Source organism: Cnephaeus nilssonii (assembly GCF_951640355.1).
Source record: "Cnephaeus nilssonii genome assembly, chromosome: 4".
Taxonomy (NCBI): Eukaryota; Metazoa; Chordata; class Mammalia; order Chiroptera; family Vespertilionidae; genus Cnephaeus; species Cnephaeus nilssonii.
The window spans coordinates 37,998,621-38,014,627 of NC_137075.1; the positions used below are offsets into that span (position 1 = coordinate 37,998,621).

At 42.4% G+C, this 16,007-nt stretch overlaps 1 protein-coding gene across 3 annotated transcripts in view; it reads left to right on the forward strand.

Annotated features, from left to right (window-relative positions):
- Positions 1-16,007, forward strand: part of FMN1 (formin 1) — a gene marked incomplete at its 5' end in the record, with an annotated part of 414,719 nt that overhangs the window by 356,890 nt on the left and 41,822 nt on the right. For all 3 annotated transcript variants that reach the window (XM_079768750.1, XM_079768751.1, XM_079768752.1), the window contains 2 exons: positions 7,136-7,187; positions 11,995-12,144. In XM_079768750.1, coding sequence (XP_079624876.1) covers positions 7,136-7,187; positions 11,995-12,144 — 202 coding nt within the window. The remainder of the gene's footprint in view (positions 1-7,135; positions 7,188-11,994; positions 12,145-16,007) is intronic.

Consider the following 16,007-nt stretch of genomic DNA (forward strand, 5'->3'; position numbering starts at 1 on the left):
CTGTCGTTTGATTGTTCCACCATTTGGTCTATTTGCATATTAGGGTTTTATATATATATAGATTCTTGCCTCCTAATAAGTTAATTGACCATAAAAGTATAGGTTTATTTCTGTGCTCTCTATTCTGTTCTATTGATCTATATGTCTGTTTTTTGCCAGTACTATGCTCTTTTGATTACTTTAGCCTAGTAATATAGTTTGCTGTTAGATAGTGTGATACCTCCAACTTTGTTCTTTTTTCTCAAGATTGCTTTGGCTAGCCCTGGCCAGTATGGCTCAGTTGGTTGGGCATTATCCCATGTACCAAAGGGTTGCCAGTTTGGGACACATGCCTGGGTTGTGGGCTCCATCCCTAGTGGGAGGCATGCAGGAGGCATCCAGCCAATATTTCACTCTCACATCAATGTTTCTCTTCCTCTCCTACTCTCCCTAAAAATTATTTTTTAAAAATTTATTTTAAAAAAATAGATTGCTGCCATGATCATTGTTGCTCAGTGGTTAGAGCATTGGCCCCTGCTCCAAAGGGCCACGAGTTCGATTCCTGGGTCAAGGGCACATACATGGATTGCAGGTTTGATCTCTAGAACATCAATTTTTTTCCTCCCTCTCACCCCCTCTCTCTTCTTCTCCCCTTCCTCCCTCCCTCTACTCTTTCTAAAACTCAATGGAAAAAATATCCTCAGGTGAGGATTAACCAAAAAAATTGCTTTGGCTATTTGAGGTTTTTAATGATCCTATATAAATTTTAGGATTAATTTTTATAGTTATGTGAAAAATGCCATTGGTATTCTGGTAAGGATTGCAGTCAGTTTGCCTTTTTAAGTTGACAATTTAGTGTCAATAGAGAAAACTGGATTTATTGTGCCATGCAGGGAACCTATAATAGGTCACTATATAGAATCTAGAGCTTAAAGGAGGAATCTTTGCTCCTTACCTTTTAGAAACAGACTCCTGCATCATTATCTTTCATTTAATATTGGAAAGTGATTGATTAAATCAGATCTGAGATTGTATAACTCAATGGTCATTAAGTGGGAAAAAGAATTAGGTGAGAATAATCATAAGCACCTGTCCCCTCACACCTACACCCCTCACCCCCCCCCAAAAAAAAAATTATAAATCAGTTACTCTCACTCCTGAGGATTGAATAAAACAAGATGGGATGGGACAGGGCACACGCTTCTGTGGAAAAGCCTTAGCAGCCATGGTAGGAACACTGGCTTTGTGAGTGAACGGGAAAACTGAGGTTTTAAACAGAGGACACCTAACTTGAAACTGATCACTAGCAAAATTATCGTCCACTGAGTGTGGCTGTGGACATTCTTAAGAAAGAACGGAGCATTATGGTTGAAATATTGTATTATTCATACCAAAGACAGAGAGCCAGAATAGTGATTCCTAGCATTTGCTTCCAGTCAATCAGTAATCAATAGCTGCTGCTTTTGAGGGCCTAGCATGTTATTCAGTACATTAACCTCTCATGTTCAGCACATCCAATAGTCACAACCACCTTGCAAGGTAGATCTTATTACTCCAGTTTTATTGTTAAGGTGCAATGGAATTAAGTGACTTCCCCAAGGTCTTTCAGTTAATAAATGGCACAGCAGAAATTCAGCCCGTGTCCACCTGACACAAAGCCCATGCTGTTCCCACTAGCCTACACCTGCATTTAACTCCGTCAAAGCAGCTGTCCAACTGGAAGCTTGAACCCCCTCTAGCCTCAGCATGAGGTGGAACCATCAGAGATCTGACTGCAGAGATTCTGATGCAGCCGAGCACTGTTCCCTTTGCGTGTGGCTCTCATAACTATGTGGGAGGTAGGAATTAACATCTTCATTTTACAGCAGAGAAAACTGGAACAGGGGATATACATGCAACTTGTCCATGACACTTGAATGGCGGAGCTGGGCTTAAAACTTGGCATTTAGCTATCTTGAGTTCTGGATTGCATTCCTTGGGCCTACAACCATTGAATAAAAAGGGCCTTTTCTGCTTTACTTGGTAGGCCACAGTACTTATGAATTTCAGAATTGTTTTTATGGGGAAATTTTATGATAATTAATGAGACAATGGCTATGAAATTAATCAGGAAACAAAGTTCCAAGGCACTGAAAGTTTACGCAAAAGCAAATGTTCTTTGTTCAGTAAAGGCTGCATTAAATAAAACCCACATTAATGTTTCTTAAACAATCAAAAAAAAACCTTCTAAAGAAGCCATGTTGCTTTCTCTCTGTGACATGGAATTATGAAAAATAATCGATGTTCTTTATTGGAGGAAATGAAAGTGGAAGAAAAGCAACATAGTTCTATCAATGACAGAACATGTATCGTATGCTGTAGGTAGGTCATCAAGCAAACTTACCACTCAGTGTTCTCTGAGCACTTCCAGACATTCACATCACCACAGTATATGCTCAGCCTTCATAAAGAAGTTCGGAAGACAGAATTGATGTTAAGCAAAAATTCTCATTTTTAGTACTCTGTACTCTGATTTTTTCCTTTATTTCTTTATTGTCTTAAACTGTGAGACTATCTGCATTCTAAGCAGCTTCTTTAGTACCCCAACTTGGAAAACAGTTACATTTAACTCATTGCAGACAATGAGACACCTTTTTGTGAAAGAAAAAGGAGAAAGAAGAGCAAGGTTGGGGATGCATGTTATTTCTGTCTCCCTTGGTGTAGTGTCAGTATCTGACAACTTCTCCAAACTTCTAATAAGTCTGCCCTCCCCCCAACCACACAAGTAGTACCAAGTTTATGCTGAAAAAGAAGCACCTATATACTACTATCCATGTGACTATGTAGAATAGAAGTCTAGGTAAATCCCACACAGAGATCAGGGCCACTGCTAGCCAAAGTTGTAGGTTAGGACAGTTTTTATCTAAGACTTATTATCTTCAATTAAACATTGTCCCTTTTTTGTGCCCACTACCTTTGTAGCATGCTCTGGCTGCCCAGGTACCCCTTAATGCAGTAACCCACATAGAGTCTCCTTTTATAGGCAACAATTCGTGCTCTAGATTTTTTTTTTTTTTTTGCTACCCTTTATCTAAAATTGCTCACACCTGATGTTATTCTCTTGGGTTTAATTGTCTATCTTCCCCAACCAGAAAGGAAGTTCTCTAGGGACCTTTGTATGCCTTTTTTCAGTGGGGGATCCCAAGCACCCATCTGGCACGCAGAAGAAAGAACACACCCACCTATGCCATATATCAGAAGCTACTGAAGGCTTAAGTGAGAGCTTGCAGGGTGAGATATGGCCAACAGGAATGTACTCTTTGTCCTACCGAGTGCTTGAAACTTTTTTTCCTAAGTGGAAAACATCCATTTAAAAATCTTAGCTTCTGTGAAAAAGATAGAAATCTGATAACACTGGCAAGTGCCTTTCCTCCCTTGAATGGGGCATAGCCTTCCCATGTCCCTATCACTCCCTCTGGCTTCCCTAGACTGAAACTGTATCAGTTCCAATATTGAGAAGCTAAGGGTCAAATTTTAGAATATCAGCATATTGCACTTGGCCTGTAGCTGCCCTATTTATTGGAGATATTAGAATTTGTGTATGTGACTCCAGTCTTTAAATATTTTCCTTACAGGTAATGTCTTTTTGTTCTGTCTGAAGACTTTAAAATGTATAATAACATGGTTAGGAATGTCACACATTGTGGCAGGAGAAGTATTTTAGGCTGGGAGACCTTCCAGGTCACACCATGGACTGGGGCTACTATTTCTTTTTTTTTTTTTTTTAATATATTTTATTGATTTTTTACAGAGAGGAAGAGAGAGGGATAGAGAGTTAGAAACATCGATGAGAGAAACATCGATCAGCTGCCTCTTGCACACCCCCCACTGGGGATGTGCCCGCAACCAAGGTACATGCCCTTGACCGGAATCGAACCCGGGACCCTTGAGTCCGCAGGCCGACGCTCTATCCACTGAGCCAAACCGGTTTCGGCTACTATTTCTTTCTATGCATAGACCTTTTGCTTGGGAAAAATTGAGATTTCTAGATTCTTCCCATTTTCCTGAGGGCTCTTTTCCCCAAAACCCTCAGAGGTTGTACTATATGCATTGCCTCTTAGTAATACCTCTTTTTGTATTTGAATGCCATTCCCCCCACCCCCACCCCAGATAGCCATATTCATAGAGCCATTGCAAGTGCTTATCTAATGCTTAATTCAGTTTGGGGAGCGTATTTCTTGTCACTAAATGTATATGCAATGACGGCTTGACCATAGTCTACTTAACACAGCATGGGAGCATCCAGTTAGAGACCATTGGTGATGGAGAACAGCAAAGGTGTCCAGGAAGACCACTTAGGCCTCGGAAGAATTTTCCTCTTGTTTGACCAGGCACATAATTAAGAATCACTGGATAAGAACAAACCACTAGGTTGTTTCACATTTGGGGGAACTTGGTGTCACCTATGAGAAACATAGGTCACTTCTCTGTATCTGATTGGCTAAGATTGCTGCTGGGAGAGTGGGGAGAAATTATATCACAACAGCTGCCCATAACTATGGCTTTACCTAAAATGGTGTAGTTATCAAAGCCAAATCATCCTATATAATAAAAGGCTAATATGCAAATTGACCGAATGGCAGAATTACCGGTCACTATGATGCGAACTGACCACCAGGGGGCAGACACCCAATGCAGGAGCTGCCCCCTGGTGGTCAGTGTGCTCTCACAGGGGGAGCACCACTCAGCCAGAAGCCGGGCTCACAGCTGGCGAGCGCAGCTGTGGGAGCAGACCTAAGCCATCAGTCAGACATCCCCCGAAGGCTCCTGGACTGTGAGAGGGCACAGGCCAGGCTGAGGGACACACCCCCTCCCCGAATGCACAAATTTTATGCACCGAGCCTCTAGTGTCAATATAAAAAGAAATTATTTTTGTTAGCTAAAATGTACTGGACTTAGAGAATATAGTATACAACTATATCCTCACAACCTTCTTTAGCCTATGTTAATATTCTAAATATAATGCTTTATGTTTATGAATCCTAGTATATCTCTTTTTAAGCAACCTACGTTCAGCATATACATTTGTTTAAAGAATAGTTTATGATTTTGAGAGAGAAGGGAAGGGAAAGAGAGAAACATCCATGTGAGAGAGGAACATCCATCAGCTGCCTCCTGCACGCCCCCTACCGGGGATTGAGCCCACAACCCGGGCACGTGCGCTGACCAAGAATCAAACCAGCAACCTCTCGGTGCACAGGATGATGCCCAACCAACTGAGCCACACCAGCCAGGGTCAATATACACATTTTTAAGCTAAAATAAGTGATTTAATATGTAGGCACTTTCCATGTTTCAGGCACAACAAAAAACAAGCCAGGTGAAGTTGCTTCTTTCCTGCAGCTTACATTCAGTTGTCGTATAATAAACAAATGAGCAAATGAATTAGTGCATCAGGTAGATAATGGCTATTGGGGGAAAAGGAGGTAGGGGAGGGGAGGATGCATGGCAAGGGATGATCTTTTATTGAACGAGGTCAGGGAAGGTGATATTTGGGCTGAAACCTATTGGGGTAAGGGAGCCAGTCATGCAGAGACTGTGGGCAGGGTGTCCCAGGGAGGTGGAAAGGCAAGTGCAAAGATCCTAGTGCATGTGTTCAGTGTGCTCAAGCATCAGCAAGGTGGCCAGCCAGCCTGGAAAGGAATGAGCATGGAAAAGAAGAGGTAATGTCACAGCCCTAGCCGGTTTGGCTCAGTGGATAGAGCATTGGCCTGTGGACCCAAGGGTCCCGGGTTTGATTCCTGTCAAGGGCACATCCCTCGGTTGCAGGCTCCTCCCTGGCCCGGGCCCTCGTCAGGGCACATGCAGGAGGCAACCAATCTTCGTGTTTCTCTCATATTGATGTTCTCTCTGTCTTTCCTTCTCTCTGCCACTATCTCTAAAAAAAATCAATGGAAAAATATCCTCAGGTGAGGATTAAAAAAAAAAAAAGAAATAATGTCACAGAGGAGGAGCCAGGAAGCAGACTTGCAGGGCCTTCTGGGACATTGTGAAGACTTTAAACGGTTATGTCAAGGATGACGGCAAGTTCTTGGAAGATTTTAAGCATGGGAGTAACTTAATAACATTTACATTTTAAAATCAATGGTGAGTCTTAGCTGGGTGACTCAGTTGCTTGGAGCATTGTCCCATACACCAAAAGGTTGCGGTTTTGATGCCCGGTCAGGACACATCCCTAGGTTGTGGGTTCGATCCCCAGTTAGGGCAAATATGGGAGGCAATCGATCAATGTTTCTCTCACACATCGATGTCAGAGCATGGGTTCCTAATCTTTAAATTCAGAATTGTGTCTCAGTATCACTGATTTCTTTAGTAATCTTAAGTATTTTTTCAATGCATTTAAAAACATTATTCTGAGAAAGGAAATCATAGGCCTCCCCAGATTGTCAAAGGGGCCTGTGAGTGTAGAGAGTGTGCAAAGATTCAATTAATTTGTTTGAATCTGAGCAGAACTGCAAACGGTGCTGGGTTTATAATGTTTGGGAGAGAAGGGGAAGTGCTGAGCACAGGCCAGGGCTCACAAAGAGGCCAACCACAGCCAGGTGACCACATGTTCCACCCTGGCCAGGATTGTCCCGATGTATGACTTTGTCCAGGTGCAATTATTACTGTCACCGCCTTTCACTCTCACAAGTGTCCCAGTAAGAACATAAATTAAATGCCCCCCACCCCTTGCTGCTAGCTATAGCTGTTATCAAGAAAGCAATGCTGTCTAGCCAGAATGGCTCAGTTGGTTGAGCATGATGAGTGTTGTCCCTGTTGTGTGCACCAAAAGGTTCCCGGTTCTCAGGCCACATACCTGGGCTGGCAACCAATCAGTGTTTCTGTCTCACATAGATCTCTTTCTCTCTCTCTCTCTCTCTCTCTCTCTCTCTCTCTCTCTCTCTCTCTCTTCCTCTCTCTAAGCACATCCTCAGTTGAGGATTTTAAGAAAAAGAATGCAGTGGTGATAAATGTAGTGAATTGAGTGCCTTTTCCACTACGTGTGGTAGGAGCTGCCAACCCCTGAATTTGGGCTTATTTCTATAATGAATGGGTATAATCAAAGTTAGAATATTATGCAAAAAATATGATGGAAGAAAATACTATTTTAATCATAATTATTTCTCTTTCACAGCCAAAAAAGAGCATAAAATGGAAGAAAGTCACTTGGAGAATGCACAGAAAAGGTAAGCAGCTCTAACTTGGCCCCAGCTCTTTCTTTGACTAGCCATTTTATTATTATTATTAATTATCATTATTAAGTACATTCCACATTGCTGTGCAACCATAAGCACCATGCATATCCTGAAATTTTCATTTTCTTCAAAGGCAACTCTGAACCCATTAAACTCTAACTCCCCCATTTCCTTCCCCCAGCCCTTGGCAACCACCATTCTAATATCTGTCTCTGTGACTTTGACTGCTCTAGTGACCTCATGTAAGTGGACTCGTACAGTACTTTTCCTTTTGTGACTTGCTTGTTTCATTCGCATAATGTCTGACCATTCTTTTGGCCCCATTTGTTAAAACTATGCTTCCATGAACAATAACAGTCTGTGGAGAGCGGGAGTGAAAGCACTGTGACAGGACTTGGGAATTTTCTTCCTCAAGAAGCAAGAGATTTTTTAAAATCAGGAGATCATTCGGAAGTGGAAGTGACTCGCCTGCCTCACGTCATGACGCTATTTCCATCTCTTTGCCTCTCCTCCATCACTCTGCTCCTGAACCACTTCCTGGGAGTCAGGAACAACGTGGTCCTTCTTAGTGTTACAACTAGATTCAACCAGTTATTACAAACACCTAAGAGACTTACTGTGTCTTTGCTCGGAGCCTAGAGGACATTGTGGGGAGAAGGGAATGACCTCTATATGGAAAACTCCCACAGAATTGGTCAGAGACCTCAGAGGTCTCCTATTCAAGCTCTCCCCTACTTCCTGCCTCTGGTTTGCTCTTCTTTCTCTCAATGGCCATCAGAGTGGGAGAGGCCAATAATCACCGGCTGTGGCCCCCAGAGGGGTTTTCTTTTTATCAGTTGACCAGGTTAGTGTGGCTGTCCCTCCCTCTTAGAGGAGAAATGGGAATATACTGAGGCATTCTCATATTCAGCACAGAAAATTGAGATAAGTTTTACTGGTACAATTCTAAAAGTACTAGAAAATTAAATAAGAGCAGGAAGAGGCGCATACAGAAAAACAGGCTTTACAAATACGTGAGGAGAGGAGTTCACTAAATGCAAATGAACAAACTCTACAAATGAGCCCTTTTCCTCCCGGGGGCTCTGAAAGACTGAACCATGTCATCTGCTCTGCTTTGACAAGTCCCACATCCTGCCCCGCTCTCCCCTGTATTCGCTAATAAAGTTAAAATGCAGATGAGAGTGAGGTTAAGGCAAACCCTGCATTTTCCTAAGTGCAGACATGTTCTTGAATCGTGACTTTATCTTCACATGCTAATCTTTGACAATGAAGACAGTCACCTGGTTGTGTGTGTGGATTTCTGTGCCCCTTTATTGGCCTTATCCCTACAGGCAGCTTCCCGTCCTCCATGTGTCAAAGTACTACGTCTGTGAGACAGAAATAATCAGCATGCATAAAAGAGACCCTCAACTAGGGCACATGAGTATCAGGCCAAACAGAAATCCAGCTTCTAGGGTGGATGTCATTTCTAATACTTCTTCAGGATTCTTGCGTAAGGAACAGGGGGCCCACCTTCGAGGAGCCGAAGCTGCTGCTGTGCATTAGCCATGCTGAGGGGGGCCATAAATTCTGGTTGTCAGCGTTTTCCGTGACTTTGTGGTGAAGGTAGTCTAGCTTTCATGTCATACATGAAATATGTCCGATCCCATCTTTAATGTAGAAACCACAGTTGTTTGGTTACCCTCTTTAAGGAGGTTGGTGGTCAGTGTTGCAATATTCGTGTGAGATTTAGGAAATTCTTATGTTTTATTCTCAAGAGAAACAATTTACTCTGAGGCGAAGGAATATTTGCTTTTCCTAAGCAGTTTCTGAAGGCACGCATGTAAAACAGTAAGTGGATGTGTTCCGCTCTGGCCTCTCAACGCTGCAAAAGGAAAACCGTTCAGTTGGCCCCGGGCTCTTTGATAGAATCACTGTCTGCACTTTAAAAACGTTTAGCTGAATTGTAAAGATACAAATCAGAGGAGGAATGGTAGCAGGGAGAAAAGGATTCAGGGAAGAGTTTAGAGTGAAGTCAAGAAGTTATGTGAAACATGATCAGAAATCCATCCGCTTTTTAAAAGTCGAAAGCTAATTTAGAGTCATCTGCTGGCAAATAAACGTTTCGGAAAGCATGATTGCCCCTTTGTCTGTTGGAGAAAATTCTCCTGGCTGCTTAGGCTCGATAATTTTCATGCCCAAATTTCAGAAGGTTTGCAATCATCCGTCTTCTGTGAGTCAAAATTGAATTGGAAAGGAAGAGAGTTTTGTTTGGAAGGACAGTAGCCTAGACTCTATCAAGTAGCTGTAGGTTCATAGACCAGCTTTCAGCTGTTCCTTGAGCAAAGGAAGAGCACGGAATTCAAACAAGGCGCACCTCGGAGCAGCTGCTCTCCGTCACGACTGCGGTGCCAAGGCCCGGCCATTCTCTGCGACTCTGTTTACTTCGGTTCTTCTCAAGAGGCTCGCTTGCCTTCTTAGTTCCCAAAGCACATCGCGGGGAAATGCTGAAGTTCTGCCTTTCCTTTATTTTTCGCCCCCTCTGAGGGTGAGTAAGCAGGACCTCACAGCTCCCAGGGGAGAGGGGGAGGTACATGGTTAGCTTCAGTTCAGAGTCGGGGAAAGCGAGGCCTCAGGATGACGGCGTGCTTTCCTCAAGCTCTGCGATAGCCCCCAAACAGAGCTGCCATTCTCTGCAACTGCACCAGCGCGTGCAACGCCTTGGTCTTGCACTCGAGACTCCCAATAAGGCTCGAGGTGTGGGGTGATCCGAGAAGCCCGGACTGGGGCTCTGTGCTCTTCACTGTGTCCTGCTGGGCTATAGGAAGACCGTTTGTTCCCCTAAAGACTCACCGTGGAAGACTTTCTCCTCTCTATTAATGCACAAAGAAATATGTTTCTGTATAGAAGGTGAGCATCTTGGGAAGAGAAGAAAATAATGATGTGCTTTGCTGGGGGTAACGCACGTTATGGAAGATACAGGGGCAACTGTGTCTAAAGTGGAAATGGGGGGAAAACTGTTGTATTTCTTGAATGCCCAGGTCAGCAAGCATGAGCCACAGGGAGGGAGGAAGGAAAAAGCATTTCCCTGAGAATCAGGAGGCCCAAGATTAGCCCAACGCTGCCAATAAAAAGGGACATTCAGTCTTTCCAGGTCTTTGTTTCCTCATCTGTAAAATGAGAACATTGGACAAGTTGACATGTGATTCTCTTCTGATTCAAAAGCCCCAGCACTCCGTAAGAAAACCATGGCCGGTTCCTATCGCTCACAAAACTCTCTACAATGCATTTCCATGCTACATTAATATAATTTTCAGTTTGAATGAAATAGAACTATATGCCATAGAGTGTGCTTTGGTGTTATCAGTATTCTGCTTGCCACAAAATGGGTCCCGCCTGGGTGAAAGTGGACATTGCTACTTTCTTCCATTGCTGGTTTTGTGCCAAAATATGCATGTTTGGTATTATAAGAGAGTCCCTTAAGAAATTACTGCAGTTGTTGCCTTTCTCCACTTATACACTTCCAGTCTTTTAATAACTGGGAGCCAAAATTCCCTGACCAGTAGTTTAATTTGCATTAAAAACAGATTTATTATTTACAGAAGCACAAAGAATTTATGGGACTCAGAGCTGCAGCCCCAGCTTGGATCTCGCCTAATCATAGCCATGGAATCAATTAACAGTTCATCTGTGAACTGTGGTAAAATCTTATGAGATACATATTGGCCAATAACTGAGAACGAGATGAAAGTATGCTCCGTAATAGTAACGGGACTTCAGGGTTTTACAATCGCCATTGAATAGAGTTCCATTAGGAACTCAGTATTCAGGATGGCCACAAAAAAATGCTGTGTCTGAACAGATGATAGAGCATTGAGTAGTAATAAACCTGGCCAGCCATTCCTGCTTTGATTAGTTTCCAACACCCTAGAAAAGGGAGCCATTTATTTAAGTGTTCTTGCTCATGGCAAATGAGCTTGTGAGGCTTGGGGTGGGTGGGGGTGGCTGGGTAGAAAGATTGAGTGCAGAGCTATAAATTGCTGCAAAGCTAGTGCCTCCAAGAAGGGCTGCTTGGGAGGCCCGGCTAGTCTGGTGTGAGAGTCCATGGGGTAGGTCAGGAGGCTCTTAGTGATATCTGGGAATCTACTTTGCAAAACCTAGACGAGATTGGAGATCATTTATTAAGATCAAAGATGATTTTCCATCCAAACCTTGCTATGCCCTCAACTGTACATACACTTTAGTGCATTTGGTGGTCTGTATTCTTGTATCATATAAAGCTTTAAAAATGTAGCCTTCTTAAAGATCATAGAGGCTCAGTCTCTTATTTTACCCTTGAGAAAATTGAGTCTGATGCTGAGTGATTGGACCCAGGTTACAACGCCAGAGGGTACCAGAATAGGAGAGAACAGTCTTGATTTTCCATGAAACACTCAACAGATTAATTATCCCCACTGGGCTCTCTAACTGACCACTGCTTAATGCCACAGAGTCAATATGCCAGCAGTGTGCCCCGTCATCATTAAACTTCAAGTGAAGAGCGGGTACATGACATAGATTGGAGATGAAGAACCAAACTCAAAAAGTTTTACCTATATACCCCCTGGACTTACACATGCTGGATTTTACATGGATAAGATATGTCTAGGAGTATCCCCAGTCAAATGGAATTTCTTAGAAAATGGATTTGAGCAAATGGGTAATGGAGACAGAGAGTGGAGAAGTGGGAAACCGCCCTCCGTGTTCCCCCACCACCCTAATGGTGTTGACAGTTTCTCACCCTCTCCCTCACTCTGTTTTCCCCTCCTGCCTGTTGCAGTTTTGAAACGACAGTGGGATATTTTGGGATGAAGCCAAAGTCTGGTGAGAAGGAGATCACTCCAAACTACGTGTTTATGGTGTGGTACGAGTTCTGCAGTGACTTCAAGACGATTTGGAAACGGGAGAGTAAAAACATATCTAAAGAAAGGTAAGTTCCGACAGAGTCACAAATACCCCCTTTGGGAGTCCAGGAAACTGCCTTCTCAGACCTAGCAAAGCGCACACATTTCACACGCGTCAGTGTTGTCTTTCAGGCCAAGTGGCCATGAGGAAGGATTATTGCCTCAGGGCTCCTAGGGCAATTCGGGGGAGGCTTGCTGTCCGCACAAGCAGATACCCTCACGTGGTCCGATAAGTTACACTTTCTTAACCCCTTCCAATTACTAGCTAGTAAATGAAAGGGGAGCTGTGCTAATTTGCAACAGATTGCTTCTCTGTGTATTTTCATGTTGGCCCAGGCTAAATGAGGCAGCCTTGCTGTCGCAGACAGTACAGACAAATAAAAGTGAATGCTTTTCCCATTAATATACTGAACTTGCATCAAAGGGAAATCTCTGAGACTCGGGCCACACTTAACACAGTGTTGAAGGCCCGCTCTGGATTTACAGCGCCACTTCTGACTCCCCGTATCCTGCTGAGGACATCAAACTGCCTGCCGCTCAGCCTCATTGCAGCCTCCTGATTTTATTAGTTGGGGGTAGAAGGAAAACCTCGGCTCTGAATGCAGGGAGGTGTGTGTGTGTGTGTGTGTGTGTGTGTGTGTGTGTGTGTGTGTGTGTATGTGTGTGTTCATTCTTAGAAAGAGAGCATTTCTGCTTGATCACTGTTTTGATCAGGTTGCCACTGTTCTACAGAGGGTGTCACAGATTTAAACTTCAAACAGGTCTTGCTACTACCCCTGCAGAACAGATGCATAAGAGTGTCACTCAAAGTAGAGTGGAAGGAGACAAAAAAACTTCTACCAATTAAGGGAAATGATTTATTTAATCAAAGCATCTATATCTCACTAAAATTGAGACCTAACATTCCTAAGTTCAGTACTTTTGTTCTCTACTTTGTAATCAGAGAAAAGGCATATGCATAATATATCTACACACACACAATACACTAATATATTTCACCTTAAAAAGCTATTTTTAAAAGTGATCAAAAGTTAGAGATTTTTGACCCAGTATTGCTGAGTATCTAAATATTTTCTTCTTTCAAAAGCCTGCTTTCTTTCTAAGGAAGTCAAAGAGCTTTAAAAATGTTTATCAACGTATCTTTCCACCATTGCCTCTTTGGGAACATGGGAATTAACGTTAGTACATCCATTATATGGAGAAGCGGAAGCAGAGAAATAGTTAAGTGACATTTTAAAGAAAAAGATCATTGATAATAACATGAAAAAAAATTCTAAGAACCTTGACACCCACCTCATTTGCTCTTGCCCTGCAGCCGCTTATTTAACCCTTTTAGCTTCCAAGGAATAAATTCTGTTTTGTGAGCTTCATAGGAAAGTGGTAGCGCCAAGCTCCTCTCCCTCCCCACGCCCACACCTGACAGCCAGGAAACCAGCAGTGAGCTCTGAATGTGTGGCCTTTGCTTAAGATTTTGCGCCTCACATGTTAAGCATAGTCCTTACTAAATGTGTCCTTGAGGTTGGAGCCCTAAAATGGTCCAAAAACAACTGAGAGGGTAATTGTTTGCTTTTCATTGTAATAATCTTCAGTCAAAATATGCAAGTGTGTTCTAACTTAAGAAGTTTTTTTCCCCTGTCACTGAAGTTAGACCAGATAAATTGTGGGTCTGCAGGGGTGGTGGCTGGCGTCCTTTAAAATGACGTCCTCTGACTCCTAGCCGTAGGCATTTGCAGCACTGCTTCCTGGGTGCAGCTGGTGAATTGCCCACTTCACACTCTGTAAACCAACACCTTCCAAGGGTCATGACTTCACAGGCCCCTCTCCAGTTCTTCTCACTGAGCGATTCCAGGGGTCTCTTCATTCCAGCCGCACTGTGCGAGATGGATCACCGAGGTTTCCAACCTAAACAGCAGCATCTCTGAATGTTAACGATGCCTCATAAAATATTCTTGGAAGCAGCTTGTTTACAAAAATCTATTTGCTAAGAGATGTTAGCACATTATGTTTATTACTGCTCAGCCATTTAAACAAATTGATTAATATCCCGGATTTTCTTGTGAAGTGACGATTTTTTTATAATTGTCCTCTGTCTGCTAAAGATTTTAGATTTTAAACGGTTGGAATCCCATATTACTCTGGTAAAATAAGTAGATTAACTTGAATTCTATTGTAATTAAAATAAGAAACAATATTACTTTGTTTGACACCTAATTAATGATGTTTGATATTATCATTTTTTATTATTTAATTCCCAGAAATCCAATAAATCCCAACAACACTAAATGTCACAAGATAACATAACATAGTACAAAGTCATCCTCAGAAACAAAATTCAAATGAAAACCTGATGGCGTGTATTTATAAGGAAAAAGAAAACTGGTTCAGATCGCATCAGGAGAAATTGCACCCACTTGATTTTTAGATATATTTGAAGCCCAACTAAAACCCCAGATATTGGGGGAAATGAAGGATCAATAATAGTGTTTTTAAAGGGACAGAATCACTTCAAAATGGAATGGAAGTATTGAAACTACCTTGAGCCACTTGAGGTCAATTTCAGGTGGTGGAGATGCTTTACCTCTTGCTCTGCTTAGTATGGTTTCCATGAGAACACATTCATTAGCCTGATGCACAATTGCATTGATGCGGCTCCATGTCAGGGTAACAACTGTCCGTTGTGAGACCCAGGACAACCTCTAAACACACAAATGACTATAAAAGCGCCCATTGTTCTTGTGCCTTGTGAGCGATGTGGTTTACCTGCAGATAAACTATACCCAGGAGAAGAGCAAGCTACTTTATGATGGTATATTGATGGCATTTAGCTTTCCTTGTCATTTAAGCCAATATTAGGCAAAATAGGAAACGTCTGTGTCCAGGCACAAATGCATAATGCACCACCCCTAGATCTTCTTTCTGTCACCCGCCCAGTTCTCATGCAGCCCCTAGTCTTGGAACTCATCCTCCAGTGAAATGTACCAGTCCCTTCCCTTACCCCTTATGAGTACAGGCAGCGTGTGCTCGGTGGTGTGAAAAAGACCTCTAGATAGAGAGTTAGAAACCAGCATTCTAACGCCATTATTTTGCTACACAATATATGGCCAGTCACTTATTATTTCTTGGGGGACCCAATGACAGATCACATCTGTAAAGTGTATAGGTTGGGAGGAAGCAGCAGCTAAATGTACACGATGATCTCTTCTAGCTTGAAATCTCTATAAATCTAGAAACTACTTTTCTACTATTCCAAAAACTGTTTCATTTCGGAATTACTCTTTACCTTTAGTCTTGAGCTCATTAGGGACTCCATTTGAAGATATTTCAAGCCAATGTCTTGCAGTGAGTCGGGGAGGTTTGGGGAGGAAGAATTTTCGTTGCCCTCTTGGAATTGGTGAATGTCTACAGCTACCTTGTCTTATGCCCCAGTTCTTCCCCTAAAATACTGATGTTGGCCTTAAAGACCACATTTTTTTATGAAAGTGTACATGCAAAAAAAAATAATTTCCTCTGCTCATCTGTATCCAACATTGAACTTATGGCTTATTAAAGTTCCTCATGATTTTTATTCTCAGAAACAGCTTTGCCTCAATTGTACCTTCTCATGCACTTTTGTGCCTCTTGATATGCAAACATTCCATGGATATTTGTAATGCACATCTCTTCTACCTAATAAGTCAGCAGATTATTCAAGCACATGCATAATTGGAAGGAACCAACCTAATTTTTGCTGCTATGTTTATTACTATGCTTTACTCATTTTCTACTTTTTCTTTTTTCTGTTTAATTACTCTGGGATATAGGACCCTTCCTTATGAAATGTTCTACTATTTAGGATATCCTAAGACTACTCCCCTCATATGACCACACATGCATACATAGCGGCCACAAA